Source organism: Ornithorhynchus anatinus, chromosome 5 (assembly GCF_004115215.2).
Source record: "Ornithorhynchus anatinus isolate Pmale09 chromosome 5, mOrnAna1.pri.v4, whole genome shotgun sequence".
Taxonomy (NCBI): Eukaryota; Metazoa; Chordata; class Mammalia; order Monotremata; family Ornithorhynchidae; genus Ornithorhynchus; species Ornithorhynchus anatinus.
Window position 1 is genome coordinate 1777350 of NC_041732.1, and position 27358 is coordinate 1804707.

At 59.8% G+C, this 27358-nt stretch overlaps 1 protein-coding gene across 2 annotated transcripts; it reads left to right on the forward strand.

Moving 5' to 3' along the window:
• Window positions 1-685: 685 nt before the first annotated feature.
• AKT2 (AKT serine/threonine kinase 2) lies at window positions 686-27340 on the forward strand. Of its 2 annotated transcripts, none has more exons than XM_029065263.2 (14): window positions 686-777; window positions 11271-11407; window positions 16005-16133; window positions 16343-16454; window positions 20831-20984; window positions 21089-21223; window positions 21684-21749; window positions 22198-22266; window positions 22393-22515; window positions 22628-22756; window positions 22878-23092; window positions 23746-23833; window positions 24097-24199; window positions 24789-27340. In XM_029065263.2, exons 2-14 carry the CDS (start codon window positions 11362-11364, stop codon window positions 24866-24868), a joined length of 1449 nt encoding a protein of 482 aa, XP_028921096.1. In that variant the 5' UTR covers window positions 686-777; window positions 11271-11361; the 3' UTR covers window positions 24869-27340. The 2 variants fall into 2 exon arrangements, with proteins under 2 accessions (XP_028921096.1, XP_028921095.1); XM_029065262.2 differs by having other exon boundaries at window positions 21092-21223.
• Window positions 27341-27358: the final 18 nt, after the last annotated feature.

Here is a 27358-nt window from a genome sequence, read left to right on the forward strand (position 1 = left end):
TGCTCTGCACATAGTAAGCGCTTAACAAATGCAAACATTATTATTATTATTAAGTGACTTGCCCAAAGTCACCCAGGTGACAAGTGGTGGAGCTGGGATTAGAACCCATGACCTCTGACTCCCAAACCCGGGTTCTTTCCACTGAGCCCTGCTGCTTCTCTGTGAGCAGATGAAGACTGTGAGCCCCACGTGGGACAACCTAATTATCCTGTTTCTGCTCCAGCGCTCGGAACGGCGCTTGGCACATCGTAGGAGCTTAACAAATGCCATCGTTATCACTAAGCTCAGCCCCCGCGTTCCTTCTGCGCATGTGCGCCATGGCCGCTTTCCCAAAGACCCGCCTCCCTCCTGCGCCTGCGCAGCTCCTTGCCCAGCCGAGGTGGCGGGGCGCCCCGGCTTCCCCATTGCATCTGCGCACGCGTTCTCGCCCCGCCCTTACTCGGTTCTGCGCCTGCGCACAAGCGCCGGCCTGTCCTCTCCTCGCGCCTGCGCCCTCTCCCCGACCCGGCGGCTGCGCACGCACCCGTCTCCCTCCCGCCCCCGATGCGGTGACGTCAGTTCCTGTTTGTGGAAGGCGAGGGCGGTAGTTCCGGCGGGGGAGCCAAGGGGCGGGGGGGGGGGGAGCCGTTGGGCCTGACACGGAGGAGGCTCGGCCGCCGCCGCCGCCGACCGTGTGGGGGGGGTGGGGGGCGGGGCGGGGTGAGGAGCAGCGTCCGGCGGTGGGCGATGGGCCGGAGCCGGGATCCCCGGAGGAGCCGCGGCGGCCGTCGGTGACAGGTGAGGGCGGCTTCGTTCTCCGTCCCGGGGTCATTCCTGGAACCCCCCCCTCCCCACAGATGGTCTCGCCCGACCCCCTTGGGGCGCCGAGGGTGGAATGTACCACCTCTCCCCGCACGGGGGAGAATCACCAAAGCGCGCAGAACCCAGCGGCCGGGGAGCCGAGGGGGGGCCGCGGCGGCCTGGGGTCAAAGGTCAAGAGGGCGGCGAGCCGAGGGCTAGTCTGTCCCCCCCACCCCCGTATCCCCCGACCCGGTGATGACCGGTAATGGGGCGGGGGGGAGCGCTTAGTACAGTGCTTTGCACCCGGTAGGCCCTCAGTCCATAAGATCGAAGGGGGGCAGGAGAACGGGATGGAAGGATTCAGTCGAATGTATTGAGCCCTTACTGGGTGCAAAGCACTGGACTAAGCGCTTGACTGAAAGAGTGAGCGCTTACTGTGTGCAGTGCACTGTACTAAGCGCTTGATTGAAGGATATAGCGAGCGCTCACTGTGTGCAAAGCACTGTATAAGCGCTTGAATGAAGGATAGAGTGAGCGCTTACTGTGCAATGCACTGTACTAAGCGCTTGAATGAAGGGTAGAGTGAGCGCTTACTGTGTGCAATGCACTGTACTAAGCGCTTGAATGAAGAATAAGAGCGAGTGCTTACTGTGTGCGAAGCACTGTACTAAGCGCTTGAATGAAGGATATAGCGAGCTTTTACTGTGTGCGAAGCACTGTATAAACGCTTGAATGAAGGATAGAGTGAGCGCTTACTGTGTGCAATGCACTGTAGTAAGCACTTGAATGAAGGATATAGCGAGCGCTTACTGTGTGCAAAGCACTGTATAAGCGCTTGAATGAAGGATAGAGTGAGTGCTTACTGTGTGCGATGTACAGCACTAAGCACTTGAATGAAGGATATAGTGAGCGCCTACTCTGTGCAAAGGACTCTACCAGGCGCTTGAATGAAGAATGTATTGAGCGTTTATTGTATGCAAAGGACTACACTAAGCGCTTGAATGAAGGATGCATTGAGCGCTGACTGTATGCAAAGGACTACTAAGCGCTTGAATGAAGGATGTATCGAGCATTTACTATGTACTGAGTCCTTGAATGAAGAGTGAAAGCAGGTTAGGATTGGGGGCAGGCTGGATGTCGGGGTGAGATAGGGCCAACCCCTAAAGGGCCGAACTCCCCCAAGGTTTCTGAGGGGCACTGAGGCGGGACTCCCCCCACCGTGGGAAGGCCGGGACTTGTCGATTAATCCTGGGGACAGGGGCTACTGTCAGGCAGTGACAATCAGGCAGTCGTTGGAACTTTCTTTTGCGCTCCGCCTTCTCGTCCAGACCGCATAGTGTTTACTACGCTCTCAGTCGTGTCGTTCCCACGGTGGTGTTTGCCGTACAATCGCCTGCGAGTCCAGAGAGGTGGATTTTTGCCCAGAGACAGTCCTGCCCCCCCCCCCCCCGTGTTGTCCGAGGCAGAGGATGGAGGCATAATGGAGAGGTGGGATTGTCGTAGGCCGACACGGGAAGGGGACTGGACGTTTTCTTCTCCGGTGAAAATGGCCCTCCGAGTGGGCACCGGATTTTCACAACACTCTCCCCGGGCGGGGATGGGGATTGGTAGGAGGCAAATGCCGTTAGTGTTTGGCGAAAATGTCTCCCAGAAACGTCTCCCCCCAAGCCATCTGGGTTTGTTTTCTCAATCCGGCGGCTCCCGATGGAAGCAGACTCCCACGCTCTACACGGGCGCGCGCACACACACACGGAGCCAGTGGGGCAGACTGGTTATGTTTGATTTGATGTTGCTCTGGGGTTATCAAAAGCAAGGCTGCCCCAGCCAGCGGGTGGCCCTCCACCCTGGCGATAAGGTGACATGTGCCCACGCCGTGACCTTTGCCTTGGCCATTTCCAGGATTCCCGGCATCTCTCCCGATTGTCCCCCCCGGCTTCTTGGCTTCAGAGCCGCCAGGGCCTCAGGGATGCGTTCGTTTGTGGGACCCAGCGGCCGGAGGGGAAGGGTTTTGTTGGTCAGCTCATGCAACCTCCCCCATCTCCTGCCTCGGAGGTCCGCCAGAGCCACAGAGGGGAGCCACGTCCATGGTCCGTTTCCCCTGGAGAATCATCTCTGGCCTCTGGGATTTCCCCCGTTGGAGTCCTGGGGTCGGGTGGCCGGATAGGCTTCACCGAAATGGGCAGCCGCTGCCCGCTGCCCCTGGCTCCACCGTTCCCTTCTGCCCCGGCAGATCCTCCGTCCCCAGTCAGCCCGGTCACTAACGGAAACCACAGCCGAGCATAGAGGCCGGCACGGGGCAGGAGTGGCGAGGGAAGGGGCTGGCATAGGGTCGGAGTGGTGGGCAGCGGCGTGCTCGGGCAGGGGACCTACCTCCCCCTGGGCCTGCCCTGAATTGACTTTGTCCTCACTGTGCCGGTGCCTGGCGCTGCCTCCTGACCTCTGTTAATATTAAGCCACCGAGCCCTGCGGGTCAAGCGTCCGGGGGTGGGGGCGTCCTTTCTGGGGTCATGTGGCATGTCCCCCTCTGCCTCGGGGGATGATTTTCCTCCGGGCCCCGTCGGAGGGGTCCCAGGCGGCTGCGGGGGACCGCAGGTTTCTGCCCCCCAGGTGAGGGGTGGCCGCCCCAGTCCAGCAGCCTCTAGTGGGTGTTGGCATATAAATAAGAATATCTTTTCCCTCTCTGCCTCCCTTTCCCCACTCCCTCTGGACCCCCCCTACTTCCCTACCCGGCACCCAAGCATGGCCTGGTCATCCCCAACAGCTGCGGCGCTCTCTCTTGCTTCCATCTTCTGTAGCTAGCAAAGTGAAGGGTACTGTTCTAGATCCTGGGAAATTTGAGAGACAGTTTCTGCCCTCAGGGAACTTGCACTGTAGGACGGGGCAGATGGGCCATAGAGCCGATGGAAGTCCCTCATTTTAGCTCTGTAGGCAGACAGGTGGGGAGGGGAGGGGATTGGGCAGGGGGGCCAACTTCTCTCCCTTCCTGTGTCGACCCCAGACCTTTGCTCCATCCTCTCTAGGTCAACCTCCAGTGGTTGCCCCTTCTCCTCTGCATCAAACAGAAACTCCTCACCATCGGCTTTAAAGCAGTCCATCACTTTGCCCCCCTCCTACCTCACCTCGCTACTCTCCTACGACAGCCCAGCCAGCACACTTCGCTCCTTTAATGCCAACCTACTCACAGTGCCTTGATCTCATCTATCTCGCCGCCAACCCCTTTCTCATGTCCTCCTCCTGGCCCGGAACTTCCTCTCCTTCCATATATGCCAGACCACCACTCTCCCCTCTTTAAAACGTTACTAAGGCCCCATTTCTTCTAAGAGGTCTTCCCCGATTAAGCCTTCTTTTCCCCGTCTCCCTCTCCCTTCTGCATCGTCTGTGCTCTTGGATCTGGGTCCTTTCGGTGTTGTTCACCCCTCCCTCAACCCCACAGCGCTTACGAACGTATCTTTAAATTATATATTATAAATTATTAATATTAACGTCTGCCTCCCCTCAAGTCTGTAAGCTCGTTGAAGGCAGGCAACGTGTCTGCCAACTCTGTTGTATTCTCCCAAGTGCTTAGTACAGTGCTCTGCATATAGTAAACGTTCAATAAATACCACTGATTGATTGATTGAGGACCCTCTCCCCTCCTCTCCAGGGGCACACAGCTGTGAATTCGTACAGTGCAGCCCCATTCTCATTCTCTCCGCCTGTCAATCAATCAACTGTATTTATTGAGTGCTTATTACATGCAGAGCCTAATACCAAGTGCTTGGGAGAGTACGATATTACAGAATTGATAGATCTGTTCTCTGCCCACAAGGAGCTTACAGTTTAAAAGGGGAGATAGACATTAAATTACAGACATGTTCATGACTGTGATGGAGCTGAGGGTGGAGTGAATAAAGGGTACAAATCCCAGTGTAAGGTCACCTCGGGGTTCTCTGGGAGGAGCGCAATTCTGGATTTAGCCATCTGGCCCGTTGGCTCTCTGGGGCTTGTCGTCAGTCAGTAATAGCGCACGAGAACTGGGGTCTCTAATTCCCCCAGAGCTCCCGTCCTTCTATCAGACCTGGGGTGCTTCTGACTCCCTGCCCTGGGACCCCTCAGACTTCTCTTTTGGGCCTCTTCTCCAACCGCCTCAGGGTTAGTGTCCAGTTCCAGGATATGCCTCTGTGGCTCACCCCACCCCCATCTTTCCTCCCCTCTTTCCAGGCCACATGTAGCCCCCTGACTCCCGGACCCCCAGCCCCCAACCTGCGCAGAAGGCCTCTCCCTTCCAGCTCTGGACGCTGCTTCCTCTTGCCGTTCCTTTGTTGCCTGTTTGGGTGCTTCCATGCCAAACCTGAGTGTGGTCTTCCCTTTTTTCTGCTTCCCAACCACAGCAGAGCCCCCTCCCCTGGGGTCCCCCTTACCGTCACGGGGAGCCTGAGAGCTCACTCCCCTCTGTCCTCTCTGCCCCACTGGCCCACGGTGAGGCCGGGGATTCCCCCTATCCCCCCCCCCGACCCCCCGTCTTCACCCTCCCATTTCACCGATGGACACGCCGAGCCCCCGAGCAAGATGGAGGGCCGGATTTCCCCCACGACCACACATCAGTGGTGGGGCCGGGGCCAGAGAGCAAAGGAGCCTCCTTGTTGGGGAGTCCTTGGGCGTACCCCCGGCGAAGAGGAGGGACGTTTGCACCTCCTGGCCATCAGGGAAGGTCCCAGAGGCGCCGACTGGGACTGTGCGCTCAGAGGCGGCCCGGGTCTGGAGGTGGGGTTGGCCGCCACCGCCCAATCCCGGCCAGGCGGCCACGGGGACCACCGGCGACCTCCCTCTGGAGTTGAAAGGACAGGCCGCAAGGGGCCTCCTGCGGCGAGCGGACCTGGGAGGCCCCGGGGAGGGGGTGGCCGGGCTGGTTGCTGGGGGAGGTCAGAAATGGGGAGGACCCGTCCCCCTCCAGTCCCTCCCGCCCCCACCATGTGCTCCCCCCCAACCACATCCCCCTTCCCGCCCCCCAGTGCTGCTACAGCTCGAGCTTGGCTCCCCCTTCCGGCTGCCGATGTGCTCCTGGGTCCGCCCGCCGGCACGGAGGGCTGCATGAAGAGGAAGAGGCCAAGGTCGTCCAGAGAGGGCAGGGAAGCCGCCTCTCTCCCCGGCCTCTCTCCCCGGCCAGCTCGCTGTGGCTTTCCCCTTGGCCGGTCACCTCCGCCCAGCCTCTGGGAAACAGGCCCACCCGAGGAGGGGATGACAGTCAGTTGGCAGGACAGAGCAGCGCCAGGCTGTTCTCTTCTTTGGTTCGAGTCCATTCCAGCCAGCGCTGGTGTCCCTCCTCCTCCCTGCCTCCCCCTCCCCCCCATTTCTCTCTCTCTCTTTCTCTCTTTCTCCTCGTGTATTAGCACTGCCCCCCGCCCGTGATTCCCCGACCCCTCTGCCTGTGGGTGGTCTAAGCTGGGTGGTTGCCAATCTGTCCCGAAGGAGTGCTTTGACCTCCCAGAGGTGGGAGCTCTCCTCTTCCCCTCTGAAACCTCAAGCGTGGAAGCCCCCAGGCAAACTGAGTCTTTGGAGGGTGATGGGGAGGAGGGAGGGAGCTGGTGAGACGGGGAGGGAGAGAGATGGCGTGTGTTCGTGTGAGTGAGTGTGGGTATGCTTGCTCACTGTCCGCAAGCCAAAGTCAGGGTCGGGGGGGAGCTGATACTTGATGTGTGTTTAAGGGCGAGATTATCTCCGTGTGCCCGTGCCACGTAAGGTGCAGTGTGATGGTGAGCCAGCCCCAGTGTGGTGGGTATCAAAGCCGGAGATCGCTATCTCCAAACCCCGACTGCGCGGGACCTGCCACGCTCTCCAGCTGCTGGCGGAGAGAGAGCAGCTTCTTGAAAAGCTAGAAACCCCACAGCCTACCGTGTGCCCGCTTTCTGCCCGCCTTGTACCCACCGTGTGCCGGGGGCTGGGCGCATGCCGCTTCTCCAGCCTCTGGGCCCCAGGGACTCTGAGGCCCTCTAGGAAAACTTTATTATCCAGTCAGCCATCAGGTGCCCGAGCCAGCGGCCTGGAGGGATGGACTCGGGGGGTTCCCCTCAAGGAGCAAAGGCCGGGGGGCTCCAGCCCCTCCCCGCCAGGCCCCACTATCGAAGGCAGAAATGGCGGGGGGCAGCGCAAGCCGAGTGGTTTCGCTTGGGGTCTGCCGGGGGCCAAGCGGCACGGACCCTGGCCGCTGTTAGGGCCAGAGCCCGGGAGGAAGCCGGCGCCTGCCGTCCCTTGGCCCGGCTGGGGGTCGGGGCTCCGGGCGTCGGCAGCGTGGCCGGGCCCGGTCCTCGGGCAGCGGGGAGGGACCGACACGGTGGACGAGCAGGGGGAGCGGGATCCGAGGCGCTCTCTTCCTCCCTCCCTCTTCTCCCCCCACTCACGCAATTTCCCGAGCGGTGAGTCACCGTGACGTGACGTTCGCTGCCACCGCACCACCTGCCCTGCCAGGTACCCCCGAGGGGCGGGCCGTTTCCCCGGCCCCACCCCCTCGGCCGCTCCCCGCCAACCGGAGGCCGCCCGCCCCGGCCCGCCCGGAGGAGCCACCAGCTTCCCCGTTGCTTCGACGCAGGATGTGGTGAAGTAAATAAGGTGCTGTGCAGAGACGGTAAACAATCAACTCATTTCTCACCTCCTGGGCCCCGATGGGCCCCTCCCCGCCAGAGGAGGAGGGGGGAGGTGGCGGTGCCCTCGCTTGATCTCCGTGTGTTGTTGGCATAGCAGCACTGGCAGCCAGCGGAGCGGAGCTATCGGCAAGGGATGGCCGAGCCGAGATTGGGACCCTCTCAGACCCCCCGCCCCCTCCCCAATCAGTCTTCTTTCTAAGCCCTGCTCGGTGGAGGGCACCTCTGCTGCCCCTTGACCCCTGCCCATTCCTGGCAGCTCTGTGGAGAAGGTTGACGGGAGTCTTAGGATCATCTGTGGCGGGACGAAACAAACCAACCCTTCTTGCTCTCTCCACCAGCATCACCCGCTCTCCCGGCCAACCTTTCTTAGTCTCGACAGGTCCCGGGGTCCTGAGTTCTGGGTCCTTTCTGGGCTTGATCGCAGGCCCCCGGGGCCAAGAACGGCCAGCCTGGCCCGGCCACACTCCAGCCCCACCCCCGAGTCTTCAGGCGGCATCTTAGAAACCCAGCGGCAGCCTCTCGGAAATGGTTGTCCCGATTCCCCTCGTTTCCGTCGGGCCCAAAAGGGTCGGGGACAGAGAGGAAAATCTGCAGGGCTTAATAAATACCATCGGTCAATCAATTGATGGATCGATCACTCTGCCCTTCTGCCCAACTCTCCGCTCCTCGTTGGCTAGCCACCTTGGAGGTATGTTTTCAGTCTGTTCTACCCTCCCCCGTCCCCCTCTCCTGTTAGGCTCACATGTCCCAAATTGCTGAGCCGTGGAGAGTGAAGGATGTATCATAAATAAATAATTTATAATACGTAACTTTGAATTATATATTATAATTCATTTGTGTATATTAATGACAGTTCCCCCACTAGACCGTAAGCTTGTTGCGGGCAGGGAACGTGTCTGCCGACTCAGTCGTACTGTACTCTCCCAAGTGCAAAGTGCAGGGCTCTGCACACAGTAAGCACTCGGGAAATACCATTGATTGATATCAAGGAGCACCCTTAGGACCGCCAGAATACCCCTCAAGAGCTGCGATGAATGAGGAGATTGAAATAGGGGTCCGGCAGTGGGGGTGCGGGCTCTCGGGCAGGGCCGAATCTTTCCTCACGATGGATGACCCATGGGACTAGAGGGAGGAACTGCCCGTTCGTTCAGTCATTCAGTCGTATTTGACTGTGCACTGTGTGCAGAGCACTGTACTAAGCGCCTGAGAGAGTACAGTGCAATGACAACCAGACACATACTCGGCCCACCATGAGCTCACAGAGGTGATAGCGTCACCCCCATCCCCGTGAAGTCTCCAAGTGGCCAATCTCTGAAGCTGTGATCAAGGGCATCCCGGCAGGGGAGAGGCCGGTAGGCCTGCCGTGACAGGCCCCCGTGACACGCCCAAAGGGTCTAGGGCCCACCCAAAGAATGACCCAAGCCCTTAGTACGGTGCTCTGTCCACAGTAAAGCCCCCAATAACTACGATTGACTGACCCCCTTGCAGGAAGGGTAGCCGGAGTGAGGGCGGCGTGGGCCTGGGAGAACTCTGTAGGTGTGGAATCTCTGGGGCACGGTCGGCTGCTCACCGGCCGGGAAGCAGGGAGATGGTTCGATTGACCTCTCCAAGCATCCCGTTCCTTCGTCCCGTCGTTGGCCCACTGTGACCCTGCTCTAGGGTGGGGGCGAGTAGAAGATGGGGTCCGCTGGGCCGAGCAAATCTTTCATTTGGTTGGCCGAGTTTCGTGTTCACTTGGGGGCTTTTCCCAGAGCGGTCGGCATGGAGACGGAGCAACCGCTTGCCAGGAGTTCTGTGGCCGGGGAGACTTGGCGAAAATGAGTCCCGGTTCCAGCTCTGAAGGTCCACGAGTGGGGCTGGCTGGCCGGGCCCTGGACCGCCGGGGTCAGGGCTGGGATCGTAGCTTGAAACTTGAGGGGGCTTGGCTGGGTGCCCTCCAGCCCCCAGTGGGGAGGGTCCAACCTCTCGGGTTTCCACGTGATCAGTGTTGCCCCAGCTGGGGGGGGTGGGGTGGAGACCTGGGATTTGGCAGAGTGACCCTGGGGCACCCCCAGGGTGAGTGGGGCAGGGGGGTGGCGCTCACAGGTACTACAGCCTGTCCTCAAGGCTTTGCTCTCACCCCATCCCCGGGAGCAAGTGTCCATGGAAGCTTGGGCAGTGCCAGCCGGTCTGGCACCCTTTGCAGTGGGCTTGGCAGCCACTGGAACCTGAGTCCGGCGCCCTAGGTGCTGCAGGACCACCTCTGGGGGATCGCCCACTTCTGGGGCGGCGTGGCGGCCATCTTGCCTGGAAGCAAGGGGTGGACAAGAGGACCTCTCACCCCGCCTCCAGTTGGACGGTGCATTCTTCCCCTCTCTTTCAACCTCTGGGCGGAAACTCTTTCAACCTCTGGGCGGAAAAGCACTTGGCTGCTGCCATCCAGAGACCTTTGTCCCCCTCTGCCTCTCTTCCTTTCCTCTTCTTACCTCAGCCTCCTCCCCCCACAACTGCCCCTTCTCCCTCCCTCTCCCCCCCAAGCCTCAGAGCCAGGGCTGATGCTTCTGAGCGAGTGTTCCCAGCATCTACAGCCAGAGTGTGAGCGGGCCCGGCCCCTCGCACGTAAATGGAGAAACACGATGCCCAGCGTGGGGCCTCCTGTCGGTAGCCTGTCCCGCCCAAACTGCCCTCACAGGCCTGGTCAGCCCTCGGTCCTGGCGGGACCCAAGGATGGGTCCCTTGGTGAGCCCAGACTTCCCACCGCTCCCTGCTCTGTGAACCGGGGAGGAGCCGGGAGCGAGAGAGGGGCAGTGGGACCCAGACCTGGCCTAGTCGTGGGACTCATTTCCTCAGCTCCAGGTGGAGGGGACTTGCCCAGCGCAGGCCTGGGGAGACCTGGCCCGGGGACGCTGCTGACCCAGGAACCCGCCGGTGGGCCTCCCAGCAGCCAAGAGGTGGCTGAAGAGCTGGGCTGAGCCAGCCGGGGAGGGGAGGAGTGTCTGGGGGTGGGGGTAGGGGCCGGGGGGTGTCCTGGAGCGACCCAGAGGCCTCTGCCTCCTCACAGCTTGCGCCCTTTCACAACCGTTTCATGGAAAGGAGGGGAAGGTTCCTGGCTTGCAGGAGCCCCCTGCCCCACCCCCCGCCCCGACCGGCCAGTCTCCTCCCCCGAGGTCCCCGTCTGATGCACCGAGGGTTACTTCAGCACGCTGGCACGTGGCTTTCCTCTTCCCCTCCTCAGAACCAATGATCCTGCCAAGAGTCCCCGGCTCTGAGCGGGGTCGCCACCAGCGGCTGGCAGGCGGCGCCCGAGCCAGGCCCCGGAGAAGGTCCAAGGGGCCCCAGAGGCCTGGTGCACCGTGGCCGCCATGTCTGTTGCTTCATCCCTTCTCTCTGTAACCAGGCTGGCTGGAGGGGATGGAAGTCCCAAGGCCTGGGGAAGGGAAGAGTAGGGGGTTGGCCCTGGGAGGGAGAGAGCAGAGTTTCTGGGCCCTGGGGTCAGGGCTGTAGCTTCCCTCTGAGGTGGCGCTTTTCCGCATTGTGCCCGCAGCCGCTTGCGGGCACAGGGGTCCGCCCGGGACCTGCCACACTCTCCCAAACTCCAGGCTGCCGGCGGTGACCCTGGGATCGGGAGGGGACTCGAGAGGTCGCTTTGTCCTTCCCCCTGCCTCCGGGCCGGGTCGTTACTAATATCGGTCATAATGATCGCGGTATTTGTTAAGCGCTTACTCCGTCTGTTACTAAACCCTGAGAGAGATAAGGTGGACACAGTCCCCGTCCCACACAGGGTTCCCAATCAGATCACAGCTATCAGCGATGGGGCGATGTCACGCTTTTCTTTGGCCCCTGCCCCCCGTTCCGTTATCCCGGGCTTCAGTTTCTGCTTCTCCCTACCAGACGCCCCTCCCGTCTCGCTCCATCTGCTGCCGCCCACCGGAGCCCCCAGCCTGATTCGCCGCGGCCCTGGCCCCGGAGAGCCGGCGGCACCATGAACGAGGTGTCTGTCGTTAAAGAGGGCTGGTTGCACAAGAGAGGTAAGCGCACCGCGGGGCTGGCGAGGCCGGCCTCTCCTCCCGGGTCCTTCCCACCCCCGGCCCCTCGGGCCCATCCATCCGGTCACGGCTTTTCACGGGGGCGGCGAGCAGAGGGGTTAAGCGACTTGCCCGCGGTCACGGAGCAGGCCGGCGGGATGGACAGACTGGGCTCCGAGCCTCCCTCCTCCCAGGCCCGGGGCTCCGCTAGGCCGTGCAGCCATGCCGGGAAGGCACTGACGGCCCCTGCCGCACCAGATGGCCACGTGCTAATTGGATGAGTCAAGGTGGTCCCTGGCTGCCTCCCCTCCCAACTTCGCTGCCCCCTTTGCCACCTCCCGGGGGCTTCTCGGCACGGGTTCAGCCGTGCCGCCGATCAGCAGGTTGTTTTCCAGCCCGGGCTTCCAGATGATCAGCCTGGCGGGTTTTCCACTCTCCTGGTCTAAAATTGGGATCGGCTCTCAGGGAGGGCCGGCTGCAGCCCGGAATCAACTGGCCGGGGCATTGGCCTTTAGGTCCTTCGGGGTGTAAGCAGCCCGACAGCTGCCGCCCTCCCTCCCCCAGGAAGAAGAGCGGGCAGAGGGGCATGGCGTTCTGAGTTATTTGGCCACCCTGGGCCTCCCCTGGGGCCGGGGCGTCATTACCCTCGCTGGGCTTCGTTTCAGGGTCATAGAGGCAGGACGGCCTCTGCCAAGCCTGGAGCCCGGCTCCAGCCACCCACTGGGGGTGTGGTGATATTGATGATGTTACTTGTTAAGCGTTAACTATGTGTCAGGCACTGTTCTAAGCCCTGGGGGAGATAGTCCCTGTCCCACATGGGGCTCACAGTCTTAGTCCCCATTTTACAGATGAGGGAACCGAGGCCCAGAGAAGTGAAGTGACTTGCCCGAGGTCACACAGCAGGCCAATGGCTGAGTGGGGATTCGAACCCAGGTCCTTCTGACTCCCAGGCCCATACTCTATTCACTAGGCCATGCTGCTTCGGGACTAGTGTAGGCAGCGAGAAGCCCTGCAGGTTCATTCTTCCTAATCAGGTTGCCGCCCTCGCTCGCCCTGACCCGACCAGGCCCCGTCTCGGCCCTTGCCCGGTGTCCGGCCTGGAAGCGCGGCCGGGATCCGTTGCCTCTGTGGGCGCGCGGCTGGCAGGCTGCTCTGTTCTGATGTTTCCAGTTAAATGGGACTCCCCGCAGGTGGCAGCTGGTATTTTTAGCCCCCAGTGGCGTGCCAGGGGCCGGGGCCAGGGCTGTTGGCTCTGACCCATGCAGGGATGAAGGCTCATCTTACTTCAGACCAAGTCCTGGTCCCCACCCGCCCCCCCAAGAGACTCCCTCTGGAACCCAAGGCCTTCTGGTCATTCACGGGCGGTCAGGGGGACGCCCAGAGAGACAGGCGCTGTGCCCCCCGGGCTTTTCTGTCTCCAGGGACCGGTTGAACTGGCAGTCGGGGGGTCGGTCTGCCTGCCCGCCCACCGGCCAATTTCCCCTGCTGAGCTTGAGGCTCCAGGACCCGGCTGCCTTCTTCCCGCTCACCTCCATCGGCCTGGCCGAAGCTGGGACGGGAAGCAGCTCCCGGCTCCTTCTCCCTGCTCGCGGTGGCCCAGGGCAGCTGCCGTCGGGGTCTAGGGATGATAACAGTAGTAATTGTGGTATCTGTTAAGTGCTTACTATGTACTAAGCACTGGGGTGGATACAAGCAAATCTTATTGGACACCGTCCCTGTGGCACGTGGGGCTCACGGTCTCAGTCCCCGTCTTACAGATGAGGGAACTGAGGCACAGAGAAGCAAAGTGACTTGCCCAAGGTCACTCAGCAGACATGTGGCCGAGCTGGGATTAGTCCTGGGATTAGCGATATTCTAGCCCATGAAGCGGGCCAGGCTGATGCTCAAGGGCTGAGATGACCTTTGCTGGGGGGAGCTGCCTCTCTCATCCTCCTCTGCCCTCCTCCTCCCCCCTCCTCCTCCTCCCACCCCTTTGTGGTGGTCCCTGTGATAACAGTTGTTGCTTCTCTGGGGTGTGTGGGTGGGGACAGCCCCGCTAGGCCTCTGCCTTGCTTCGGGGAAGCTCGGGCTTGGGTCTGGGCCTTTCCCTTCCCCGCCCTCTCTCCCTAACCCCCATGTGACCTTGTGACTCTCTGGCACCTTGTTTTGTGAATGGCCCTCCAGTGAGTCAGCCAGCCAGGCATCCTGATGTTTCCCTGCTCCTTCCCAGCAGCCTCTCCTGCTGGCCTCATGCCCTCCAAGGACCAGCTGCTTTCCAGATCTTCCCCCCCGAAAACCCCCCATTGCTTCTCCCTCTACCCCCCACCCCATCCTCTTGATGATCCTCCATACCTAAACTACCTTCCCTTGAAATCGACGCTCTCCACACCGCCCTCTCTACTGAACCCAGCTCACTCGCTCCCCTATCCCTTGGTCGATCTCATACCACTGGCCCACGGCCCCGGATCACCTTCACAGTCCGCCCCTTCTACTCTTGTTCACGAGCCACAGAGCGCTGCGGGCAGAAATCTAGATATCGGGCCGACCTCGTCCACTTCAGGTTTATCCTTACGTGCTTTAACTCTGCCCTATCCTTTGCCTGGCAAAATTAATTTTCCATTCTTATTGACATCAATGACAATTGCCCTCACCTGTTGTTCCAGGCATTTAACTCCTTCCAAACCCAAATCCCTTCTGCCTCTCCCATCCCTTGTCCCTAACGACCCGGCTAATTACTTTATTGAGAAAATTGAAATTATCATGCGTGATATCCCTAAATTCTCCCGTTCCTCCTGGCCTTTCTTCAGCTCTCCCAGCAGTATCTCCTGCCTTCTCTCAAAATCCACCCCTCCACCTGCACATCCGACCCCATCCCTTCACCCCTTATCAAAACGCTTGCCCCCTTCCTTCTTCCCTCCCTAACTGCCATTTCCACTGTTCACTCTCCAGGGGCTTCTTCCCCACTGCTCTCAAACATACCCGTGTCTCTCCTATCCTAAAAAAACCCCTGCCTTGATTCCACAGCTCCCTCCAGTTATCGCCCCCATCTCCCTCCTACCATTCCTCTCCAGACTCCTTGAGCAGGTTGATTGCACCCGTCGGCTCAAGTTCCTCTCCTCCAATTCTCTCCTTGACCCCCTCCATTCAGGCCTCCGTTCCCTTCGCTGCACAGAAACTGCCCTCTCAAAGGTCACCAGTGAGCTCCTTCTCACCAAATCCAACGGCCCCTACTCCATCCTAATCCTCGACCTCTCAGCTGCCTTCGTCACCGTAGACCACCCCCTTCTCCCGGAAACGTGATCCAACCTCAGCTTCGCTGACACTCTCCTCCCCTGACTTTCCTCCTGACTCTGTGGCTGCTCATTCTCAGTCTTTTTCACAGGCTCCTCCTCTGCCTCCCTCCCTAACTGTGGGTGTCCTTCAAGGTTCAGTTCTGGGTCCCCTTCTATTTTCCATTTACACCCATTCCCTTGGAGAACTCATTCACTCTCATGGCTTCAACTACCACCTCTGTGTGGATGATTCCCAAATCTACATCTCCAGCCCGAATCTCTCTCTTCCTCTCTGCAGCCTCAAATTTCCTACTGCCTTCAAGTCATCTCTATTTGGATATCCCATCCTCACCTCAAACTTAACATGTTTAAGACAGAACTCCTTATCTTCTCAACCACACCCTGTCCTTTCCCTGACTTTCCAATCACTATAAACAGTACCACCATCCTTCCCGCCTCACAAGCCCGCAACCTTGGCATTATGCTTGGCTCCGCTCTCTAATTCAACCCGCGCATTCAATCCCTTACTAAATCCTGTCGGTTCGACTGTCACAACATTGCTAAAATGTGCTCTTTCCTCTCCAACCAAACTGTTACCGTATTAGTCCAAGCATTTATGCTGTCCCGCCGTGATTACTGAATCAGCCTCCTTGCCGACCTCCCTGCCTCTTGTCTTTCTCCACTCCAGTCCCTACTTTTCTCTCCTGCCCAGATCATTTTTCCACAAAAATTTTCAGGCCACATTTCACCACTCCTCAAGAACCTTCAGTGGTTGCCCATCCACCTCTGCATCAAACAAAAACTCCTTACATTGGCTTTAAAACAGTCAATCACCTTGCTCTCTCCTACCTCACCTCGCTACTCTTCTACTCCAGCCAGCCCGCACATTTCGCTCCTCTATTGCTAACCTCACTGTACCTCGATCTCGTTTATCTCGCCACCGACCTCTCGCCCACGTCCTGCCTCCGGCTTGGAACGCCCTCCCTCCTCATATCCGACAGACGATTGCTCTCCCCCACTTCAAAGCCTTATTGAAGGCCCATCTCCTCCAAGAGGCCTTCCCTGAGTGAGGCCTCCTTGCTTCTTCTCCCATTCCCTTCTGCATCGCCCTGACTTGCTCCCTTTATTCATCCCCCCCTCCCAGTCCCACGGCACTCTGTACATATCTGTAATTTTATTAATTTATATTCATGTCCTTCTCCCCCCGTAGAGTGTAAACTCGTCGTGGACAGGCAGTGTGTCTGTTATAGTGCTATATTCTACTCTCCCAAGTGCTTAGTACAGTGCTCTGCACCCCGGAAGCTCTCGATAAATACGACTGACTGGCTGGCTGTCCCTTTCTCTTCCAGGCGAGTATATCAAGACGTGGAGGCCCCGCTACTTCCTGTTGAAAAGCGACGGCTCGTTCATCGGGTACAAGGAGCGGCCAGAGGCCTCAGACCACAGCCTACCCCCTCTGAATAACTTTTCAGTTGCAGGTACGTCGGGGATGGCGGCGGGAGGCCGGTGAGAGGGCCGAGCCTAGCCCCCGTGGAGCCCCGGTGGATCCAGCAAGGCTCCCTGACCCTTCCCACTGCATGAATTGAGGTCCGGGTTCCCAGAGTCTTCCCCGCACCTCATCCCTGCCTGGGGGGAGGTTCTGACCACCGGCTGTGCCTCTCTGCCCCACCCCCTCACCCCCCACAAGAATGCCAGCTCATGAAGACGGAGCGGCCCCGGCCCAACACCTTCGTCATCCGCTGCCTCCAGTGGACCACGGTCATCGAAAGGACATTTCACGTGGACTCTCCCGACGAACGGTAGGCCCCACCCTCCGGCCCCCGAGGTGGTCCGGGAAGGCGGTGGACCAGAGGGAGCTGGGGGCCGCACTGTTGGTTGAGGCCCCGCAGGCTGGACTCTTCCCCAGTCAGCCAGTCAGTCGTATTTATCGAGCGCTCACTGTGTGTAGAGCGGCGTACTAAGCACTTGGGAGACGACAGTAGAACAGTAGACAGACACACTCCCTGCCCACAGTGAGCCAGATCTGGGAGGGCATAGGAACCGGTGATAGGGGTTGGCACAGTCAGCCGCCGGGGGCCATGGGACGCTCGCATTGAGCATCAACTGATGAGCGTCAACCAACCAGTCGATGCTGTTTGAGCGCTGACTCTGTGCCAAGTAGTGTATTAAGTGCCTGAGAGGGTACCATACACTAGAGTTGGTAGACCCCATCCCTTCCCTCGAGGAATTTACAGGCTCATTTTGGGGAAAGACGTGAGCAGCGTGGCTCAGTGGAAAGAGCCCAGGCTTGGGAGTCAGAGATCGTGGGTTTTAATCTCGGCTCCGCCACTTGTCAGCTGGGTGACTTTGGGCAAGTCACTTTACTTCTCTGGGCCTCAGTTACCTCGTCTGTAAAATAGGGATTAAGACTGTGAGATGACCCATGTGGGACGACCCGATTAACTTGTATCTACCCCAACGCTTAGAACAGTGCTCGGCACATACTAAGCGCTTAACGGATACCATCATTATTATTATTATTATGCGATAAGATAGGAAAAGGCATTTATCCCTGTGGGATGTCAGGGCTATTATTAAGACTGTGATTAAGTCTTACGGTTAAGACTGTCATCATCATGCGGGACAGAGACTGTGTCCAACTCAATTTGCTGTTTCCACTTTGATGCTTAGTTCAGTGCCTGGCACATAGTAAGTGTTTAACAAATGCCATGATAATAATGATAATAATTATTACTATTCCCAGAAGCCCATGGTTTAGTGGAAAGAGCATGTGCCTGGGAGTCAGAGGGCCTGGGTTCTGATCCCGGCTCCTCCCCCGTCTGTTGTGTGACCTTGGGTAGTCTTTTAACTTCTGTGTGCCTCAGTTACCTCATCTGTAAAATGGGGGAATAATACTGTGATCCTCAAGTGGGATATGGACCGAGTCCAACCTGATTAACTTATGTCTACCCCAGTGCTTAATACAGTGCCTGGCACATAGTAAGCGCTTAACAAATATCATAAAAAAATAAAATAACAGGAAAAGTCATGGGGCCCGGGGCAGATCCAGGCAGTGGGGCCCAGTCCCGATCCAGACAGTGGGGGGTCCATCCCCGGAGCTGTGGCTTTCCCTGACAAGTGGCGGGGGGGCAGGGCGATGGAGAGGCCGTCAAATGTTTGAATGCCTGCTTGCCCTGCCCTCTGTGCACCTCTCTCCTGCCCCTGCAGACCTGCTCCATCCCATTATTGCAGTCGCTGGGCACCCGCTGCTTGCGGAGCAGAACGGGAAGTCACCATCCCAGGCCTCGAGGGGCTTAATAATAATAATAATGTTGGTATTTGTTAAGCGCTTACTATGTGCAGAGCACTGTTCTAAGCGCTGGGGTAGATACAGGGTCGTCAGGTTGTCCTACGTGGGGCTCACAGTTAATCCTCATTTTACAGATGAGGTAACTGAGGCACAGAGAAGTGAAGTGACTTGCCCACAGTCACACAGCTGACAAGTGGCAGATCCGGGATTCGAACCCATGACTTCTGACTCCCAAGCCCGGGCTCTTTCCACCGAGCCACGCTGCTTCTGATCTAATCCTGCCACACTCACGCACAGAATCATTCAGTCAATCAATCAGTTAACCAAGCAGTCGTACTTATAATTGTTTGTATTGATGCTATTGGTGCCTGTCTACTTGTTTTGTTGTCTTTCTCCCCCCTTCTAGACTGTGAGCCCATTGTTGGGTAGGGGATGGTCTCTATCTGTTGCCCAATTGTACTTTCCAAGCACTTAGTATAGTGCTCTGTACACAGTAAGCGCTCAATAAGTACGATTGAATGAACGAATTTATCAGGCGCTTATTGAGTTCAGAGCACTGTTCTAAGCACTTGAGAGTAAAGTGGAACAGAGTAGGTAGACATGTTCCCTGCCCACAAGGAGCTTACAGTCTAGAAAGGGAGACGGACCCTAATCTAAAAAAAAAAATTACAGATAGGGACATAAGTGCTTTTGGGGACCTGGGAAGAGGAGAGACTGGAAAGCAGGAACTGTGGAGAAGCAATGGCTTAAAAAACAGAGGGTTTAAGTCAGTTTGCAGAAAAGTACAGAAGTGTGGAGAGGAAATTTCAATTCATTCATTCATTCAATGACGGGCTCACAGTCTAATCGGGGGAGACGGACAAAACCAAGACAACATAATCACGATAAATAGAATCAAGGGGATGTACAGCTCATTAATAAACTTAATAGGGTAATAAAAATATATACAAATGAGCACAGTGCTGAGGGGAGGGGAAGGAGGAGGGGGAGGAGCAGCGGGAAAGGGGGCTTAGCTGAGGGGAGGGGGAAGGGGAGGGAGCAGAGGGCGGAGGGGAAGCAGAGAGGGAGCAGAGGGAAAAGGGTAGCTCAGTCTGGGAAGGCCGCTTGGAGGAGGTGCGCTCTCAGTAGGGCTTTGAAGAGGGGAAGAGAGTTAGTTTCAAGCAATCCCTGGTATTTATTGAGTGCTAACTGTAAGCAATCTACTGAGCACTTGGGAGGATACAGTGAGACAGAGGTGGTAGACACGTTTCCTGCCTACAATGAGCGTACAGTGTAAAGGAATCAGGGAGCATAAGACCCATCGGGGGAGGCCTCCGACAGCAGGAGAAATTGCAGAGGGGCTTTGAAGCTGGGGAGAGCAGTGGTCCGGTGGATTGTCGGGGAGGGAGTTGCAGGCAGAGAAAAATGGTCCAAGCAAGTTGCCGGAACAGGTTAGCTTAGAGAACCCATCTGGGAGTGAGGAGGTCATGGTTACTCATCCCGGCTTTGCCACTTGTCTGCTGTGTGACCTTGGACAAGTCACTTCACTTCTCCGTGGCTCAGTTCCCTCATCTGTAATATGGGAATTAAGACTGTGAGCCTATTGTAGAACAGAGACTGTGTCCAACCCGATTTGCTTGTATTCCCTCACAGTGCTTAGAACAGAGTCTGGCACAGAGTAAACCCTAAACAGATACCACAGTTATTATTATTAAGTGCAAGGTGGCATGTGGTGATAGAAGAATGAGTAGGAGGGAGAGTCGGGATGTCAGGTGTGAGTTTCTGCTTGAGGCCAGGAGGAATGGACAGTGGCTGGAGGTGTTTGAGGAGCGAGGAGACGTGGGCGGGATGGCGCTTTAGAAATTTTGGACTGGAGAGGCGAGAGGCCAGCGAGGAGGCAGATGAGTAGTTGAGCCTAGGGGCAGGTTAGGAGGTGGTGGTGGTTGGAGAGGTCAGGGTCAGTGGAGCCGGGGGAGATGGCCAAGAGCGGTGGGAGCAGGTCACAGGCTGAGGAGCGGGAGGGCTGCTTGGGCAGCTGCCCCCGGCCCATCCGTCCACCCGTGGATGGAGCTTCAGAGCGCCCCGACCCCATTCCGGTGATACCCAGCTCCGGGGGCTGGACCGCCTGACCCCGGTCCCTCTTCTCCTCACGACGTCCAGCCGGGAACTGAGCCGGCAGGGCTATCGCCGCGGCAAAATCCCGGAGCCCAAGATCGGCCTCCTGCCTGCGTCTGTTCCAGGGCAGACCGGCAGGGGCAAATCGAGGGCCACTTCTACCCCGGACAACCTCCCTGCGAGGTGACCTTAGCGATCCCCCTGTGGCGGGGTGGTCCCAGGTCCCCTCCTGTCTGCTCACCGGGGAGGGACCAGGATGGCCAATGGCTGTCAGTCTCGGGACCAGAGGAGCAGATACAGCACTGCCTTGGGAGAGCCCTCAGCCCGATCTGAGCCGTGGCCCGACCGCCCTCAGCTGTCCAGTGAGCTAGCCCTTGGCTGGCTCTTAGGTGCCCAGTGTACTTTGTCTTTTCTGTAGGGGGAGAGTTAAGCATCCTGGTATAGGACAAGCACTCCCCTTCACCCATTCTCCCCTTCCCCAAGTCCTTCCTGAACAGATTGCCTTCTCTCCCACCCTTCCCATGGCAGCCGGAGGGATGGAAGCAAGACTTGTACCTTCAAGGAGTGAGATGCCGAGAGGGTTTCTGGGATGTGGGGCCTTCCTACCCTAGGAGGTGTCAGAGAGGTGGGCATAGCCCTTGGGGTAGCAGGTAGAAACCAGAAGCCCCTCTCGGGGGAACCCCTCCCCCCGCCCCCCGAGAGCCCTCAGGTCTCCTGGTGCCACGGCCCTGCTGCTTCGACTACTGTCGCTCCCCCATCCATCTCCTGCTCCTCACGTCTGTCCCTCCCCAGAGAGGAGTGGATGAGGGCCATCCAGACAGTCGCCAACAGCCTCAAGAGCCAGGAGCCCGGGGAGGACTCGATGGAGTTCAAATGCAGCTCCCCCGGTGACCCCTCAGCCGCCGAGGAGATGGAAGTGGCGGTGACCAAGACACGGACAAAGGCGGTGAGAGGGCGAGGGGGTGGGTTTGGGACTGGGCGCGCTGGCCGGAACACGGCCCGGAGGCGAGGAGCGACTTTGCCTCATGCCTTCCTGGCTCGCCCCCCCAGCAGACAATGAACGACTTTGACTACCTGAAGCTCCTGGGGAAGGGCACATTTGGCAAGGTGATCTTGGTGCGAGAGAAAGCGACGGGACGCTACTACGCCATGAAGATCCTACGGAAAGAGGTCATCATTGCCAAGGTGGGCACCTGGCTACGGGCCGGGCCCCCGGGGATGGCCAGCGGAGGCTGCGGGCCAGAGGCTCAGACCCCATTGCCAGTTGCAGCGGAGCAGAAGGGGCAGAGATCCCCACGATTCCAGGTGGCCCTGGGAGCTCTGGGGCAGCTGCAGTGCCCAGAGGGTTAGGGCTGCTTCTGTGGCTGGGACCTAGGAAGCCTTCTTGAAGGAGAGGAGTTGATGTTGGGGTTTAGGGAGTATGGAAGCTGGGAGATGGCAGGGTGGCCCCAGAATCCCATGGTTCTGGGTTCTCTTCCTGCATACCACAGTAGACACAGGCCCCCGCTGAGTTAAATACCTATTGCCCGAGGGCTAGTACCGGCTGGGCCGGGCCCCACGAGGCTGGGATCACCACCCTCCCCTGGGGGATCCCACCCGGAGGGCGCTGGACCCCCAACTTCCACCTCCACCTCTCTGCCTTCAGGACGAGGTGGCCCACACGGTGACCGAGAGCCGAGTGCTACAGAACACCAGGCACCCGTTTCTCACAGTGAGTCCTTGTTCCCCCAAACCCCCCGCCCCTCGCATCCCCCCAGAGCAGCTGGCGAGGCTGTCCTCCCTTGCCAACCGGATAGATGGCACTGGGTTGGGGACGTAGCCCCTCTGTTGCTTGTGTCTCTGCCCCAGTGCACGGGATTGCCCAAGCGTTTGAGCCGAATCCTGCCCGAGAGCTCCCTGCCCCGCATTGGGCCCAGGTGGATTTGCCAGGGCCCACCCAGCCATGCCCACTCTGACTTCTCCCTCAGACTCTGCTGGGGTCCAGTGATGGGTCGGCATCGTTTCCTAGCTGATGGAGTGGACCCGAGTGCTTCCCTCAGCTGGGCTCCATCCCTCCCCTCACCAGTTGGGAGGCTCCGTTGGTGCCCGGGACATGAGCATTCCTGGCCCCGGCAGACCCGGGCACTCACCTGCTCCACTTCCTCCTCTGCCCCCCACAGGCCCTCAAGTATGCCTTCCAGACCAATGACCGTCTCTGCTTTGTGATGGAGTATGCCAACGGTGGGGAGGTGAGGGGCAGGAGACGTCGGGGCCAGGGTTGGGGACGGGGAGAGGGAGGGAGGGGTAGGTGGAGGGTTTCTGTCCGGGTTCGGGGGGCGGCCGTGGCCCTGAACTCTATGCAACGTCGCCACCAGCTCTTCTTCCACCTGTCCCGGGAGCGCGTGTTCACCGAAGACCGGGCACGCTTCTACGGGGCCGAGATCGTCTCAGCCCTGGAGTACCTCCACTCGCGGGACGTGGTCTACCGCGACATCAAGGTTAGCTGGGCCCCGCGGGCAGGTGGAGGAGTAGGAAGGCCCTGCCACGGTCCCCAGGGAGGAGGTCCCCCAGTCGTCCCCAGAGGCCCATTGGCCCCTTCCTCCCCCGTAGCTGGAGAACCTCATGCTGGACAAGGACGGGCACATCAAAATCACCGACTTTGGGCTGTGCAAGGAGGGTATCACTGACGGGGCCACCATGAAGACCTTCTGCGGGACACCGGAGTACCTTGCCCCCGAGGTGCGGAACCCCGATCCTGGCCCCCAATGTTGGGGGCTCTCGTGTTTGAGGCCGGGACCGCTCTTTCCCTCCCCCTCCGCCTAGCCCGTGACGCTCCGTCCCCCTCACCCTCTCTGTACAGGTGCTGGAGGACAACGACTATGGGCGGGCAGTGGACTGGTGGGGCCTGGGGGTCGTCATGTACGAGATGACCTGCGGCCGCCTGCCCTTCTACAACCAGGACCATGAGCGGCTCTTTGAGCTGATCCTCATGGAGGAGATCCGCTTCCCCCGCACCCTGAGCCCCGAGGCAAAGGCCCTTCTGGCTGGGCTGCTCAAGAAGGACCCCAAGCAGAGGTGAGTGCGGCCCAGCCGCGCCCCGTGCCCACATGCCCGGGAGGGGACGATGCAGGCGACCGTGGGCGGAGCGAAGACTGCGAGTGAGCTGAGGTGTAGTGAGAGAAGAGAGCAGGTTGTGCAATGGAGAGAGCCAGTGGAAAGCCTAGAAGCCTATCAAGAGTCAGGAATCTCTGCTTGTTGTGGAGGGAGAGGGGAGATGTTGGGCTGAGCAGGTGTGAAGGAAGATGATTCGGCCGGGAGCTAGGACTGAAGACGGTGTGGCCTATTGGATAGAGCCTGGCCCAGGGAGTCAGAAGGACCTGGGTTCTAATTCCCGCTCTGCCGCTTGTCTGCTTTGTGACCTTGGGCAAGTGATTTCACTTCTCTGGGCCTCAGTTACCTCAGCTGTAAAACGGGGATTAAGACTGGGAGCCCCAGGCGGGACAGGGAGTGTGTTTAACCTGACAACTTTGTATCTACCCCAGCACTTCTTGCAGTGTCTGGCACTTAATACTGCTTAACAAATACCATTAAGGGGGGGGCGGGGAGGTGGAGAGGAGCTAGAGGCGGGGAGGCTGGCGAGAAGGCCGACGTGACGGCCTGGCAGGCAGAGGCTGAATGCTGGCCGGTGCTAACCCAGTGAAGAAAGCAAGGCCTCTCTTCTGTCCCAGGCTCGGCGGGGGGCCCAGCGATGCCAAGGAGGTCATGGAGCACCGCTTCTTCACGCCCATCAATTGGCAGGATGTTGTGCAGAAAAAGGTGAGGAGGGCTGACCCTCCAACCTCCCTCCCCGTGTGTGTGAGTGTGTGCGCGCAATCAAGCCGATCGGGGTCAGCCTGTGGCTGGGCCAGCTCTGGCCAGGGAACCTTCTCCCACCCAAGGCCAGGAGCTATGGGTGATGGTCCCCGGCCGGCCCAGGCCCGTCAGCTGAGGGGAGCCCTGTGGATTGGGGCACGTTCGGCCGGCCCCCTCCGGCCTGCCGTCTGACCCGCCGTCACCTCCCATCCTCCCGCCCACCCCAGCTCCCGCCGCCCTTCAAGCCTCAGGTGACATCGGAGATTGACACCCGGTACTTCGATGACGAGTTCACCGCTCAGTCCATCACCATCACCCCCCCGGACCGATGTGAGTGGCACTGGGGGGGTGGGCCCCCACTCGGCCAACAGGCCCCTGGCCCGCTGGGCTCCTCCCTAAGCTCCTTTGTGGTCCAGCCCTGCCCTGCGGTCGTTCAAGCCAGCATCCGGCTTCTCCGGCCCATCTAGCCCCCTTGCTTCATTGCTGGCCGCCCCTCTGCCTCCCTCCGGGAGGCAGGGCTCACCCCCCTCCAGACACACACACGTCCCCTTCTTGGCTCAACTTCTTGGCCCGTCTGCGCGGAAAAGTAGCCCAGCCAGCCTAGGGCACCTTTCCCCTTTGGAACCCCTCTTGCTTCTTGCCAAGCCCAGGAGGCTCCAGGAGGGGCGAGGCTCGGTAGTAGGGTTCTGGTGCTCCTGCCCCGGGGTGCCCCTGGAGTCCAGATTGGGGCCGAGGGAGCCGGAGAACTCGGGAGGGGAAGCGAGGCTGGCAAGAGCCCCTCCCCCCCGAGGAGGTGGGAGGGGGCAGGAGGACACATCCAAAGGGAACGGGGCCCGCCTCGAAGCGCAGACGTGTGTTCTGCCTGGCCCTGCCACGTCGGGCCACGGTGGTTGAAGCTGCCTCCTCTCTCTCCCCGCAGACGACAGCATGGATTCCCTCGAGACGGACCAGCGGGCCCACTTCCCGCAGTTCTCCTACTCAGCCAGCATCCGCGAGTAGCCAGTGGCGGCAGCCAGCTGGCCAGAGCGAAGTCGGGCCCGCCAGCGTGGCCGCGGAGCCGGGCCGTGACCCCCTGCCCCTCCTCCCTCTCCGTGTCGAAAGCTGGATTCGACTCCGCGGGCCGGGCCCCTTACCCGGTCGCGGCCCTCAGGCTGGCGGGAGGTGGGGCGGAGACCCTCGGCCGCCCCCGTCTGCCCGCGCCACACGGTACAAACCCTACCCGCAGCCCCCAGGCCGGGCGCGGGCCGTGGCCCCCCACCCCGGTCCCGGGCAGCGGAGGCCCCGCGGTCCCTCTCAGAAATCCCCCCAAGTGCTTCTGCTTCCTCCTGGAGGCTGACTGATAGTCACAGCCCCTTCCCCCACATTCAGGCCCCGGCACTCCTGGCCAACTGCAGGGGGGTGGGAAAAGGGGACGAGGTGCCCACGGAACCTGGGGCTGGCATAGCAATAACGGTCCCTACCTGCCTTAACCCCGTCCGGCTGCATCCGGCCCCTGGCCCGTATCAGGAATCAGAGGGTCAGCCCCCTCCTCTCAGCCACTCCCCTGTGGCCCTGACCCAGCCCGACTAAGCCCACTGGACGACGGCCCCACTCTGGGGGTGGGTGGGGACGGGCACCTGGCTGCCGTGGCCCTGGAGCCAAGTGCCCCGCTGCCCTCGCCTGCCCTCTGCACAATCACAGTCCTGCCCTCCCTCCGGGCCAGGGAGCGTCGAGCCCTTTGGGGCTCGACGCGGTGGCAGCGTCGCCATAGCTGGTGGGCCCGCCATCTCCGCTGCCCCCCTCTCTCTGGCCTTGCGGTGGAGCTTTTCGGACAGCAGGGGCCCGAGCCTGCCCCAAGGGACCCGAGGGCAGGCCTGAGGGGTCCTAAGGGCTGTCCCTGTGCCTTATTGCTGCCATCGCACCCCTTCCCCAAACCCTAGGGATCCCACCTGACTCATTTGCTGGCCCCTGCCTCCACCCAGACCCCGGGGGGGGGGGGGAGTGGAGCAGCTAGGCTGTAAGTGCTGGGGAGATAGAGCCAGGCACACCCAAGCTGAAGGTCCCAGTGTCCATCCCCCTGCCAGGCCTCTTCTTCCCCCACCCCCTTTCACCCACCATGTAGCTCTGTGTGAAGAGCAAGGAGCCCCACCTACCTCCCTCCCCTGTCGTTTGTGGGGAGGGGGGTGTCCAGTCCCCAGAGTCCGTGCTGCTGTGTGTGTGTGTGTGTGTATGTGTGTGTGTGCGTGGCGGGGGGTGGGGCGCCTACTGCTGTTATTTTACCAAGGTACTGTTGGACGCTTCCACCCTCGGGGCTGCCCACTGCCCTGGAGCATGGTGGGCAGAGCACAAGAAAGGGGAAACCCCTTGGCTGATAGTCTGAATCCCAATGCCCCTTCTCCCCCAAGACAGTCTTTCTGAGACCATGGGAGACAGCCCTGTGTATGAGGAGCATGAACACATCGACGGGGTCTCTGACCTCCCCTTCCCTCAATCTAGTGCCAACTTGTCTACTTTCTTACTTCCGTCCTTCCCACCCCCACGGCTGGCCTGTCCACACGGACCCCACCAAGCCAGCTGGGCAGGGGAAAAGTCCCCAGGAGCCGGGCCGCGCTGGTGGGTATTGACCCTGGCCTGGCCAGTTGAAGCTGTTACAGATTTGCCATCCCCCCTAGCAGTAATTCTCCCATGGCAGATAGAGTGGCGGCAGCTTAGCCGACTAATGCGGGGACTGGGCCCCGTTGGTAAATTGCCAGGGGGCTCCCGGTACCTGCACCGCCCCCAACCCCTGCTTCAGTGCTGGATCAAAAACCTCAGGGTCTTCCCTGAAGGTAGGTATGCGTGTGGACGTGTGACTGTGTGGTGAGGGGAGGGCGGTGGTGAGAGTTCTGGGGTTTCAGCAGGCCCTGGGGGAGCGCATCCCCTTCCTTGAGTCGCAAAGCACTTAGGGAGTCCACAGACCTGATTCAGGGGTGTATGCACCGACCCCCAACCCCTCTTCCCACCCCCTCCAGCCAGAGTGTTACCTCTCCCACCCTCAACCAGGCCACGCGCTGGCACCGAAGGCAGCCGGTGGCTGCGGCCCATCCTCGACCCCCCCCAACCCCTCCCACCCCCGGAAGCAGGGACTTTTGTACTTAGTCCATAAATCCTCAATGCCGACGTTTCACACTTTAGCTCCATAGCGGGAGATGCATTAACTTAAAATACTGGCCATACACCCACCTGACTCCCGGTCCCTGCCACCGATCGAGGGGGCAGCGTTTGCGTTTTGGGGAGCTCCCGTGAGGGCAGCCCGAGCAGGCTAGGACCGGGTGCCAGGCCAACGAGGGAGGGAGAGGAGGCCCCGGGCCTCCCTGCCCCGCTGTGCATTCGGTTATAGCGTCGACACAGGTGAGGAAACAAGCACGGTGCTGATTTTGTCTAAGCGTTCTGCCTGTCTCACCTGTTCCTGTTATTTGTACGGTACGAGCAATAAAACCGTTTCAGACAAGCCTCGGGAGCGCTTGAGCT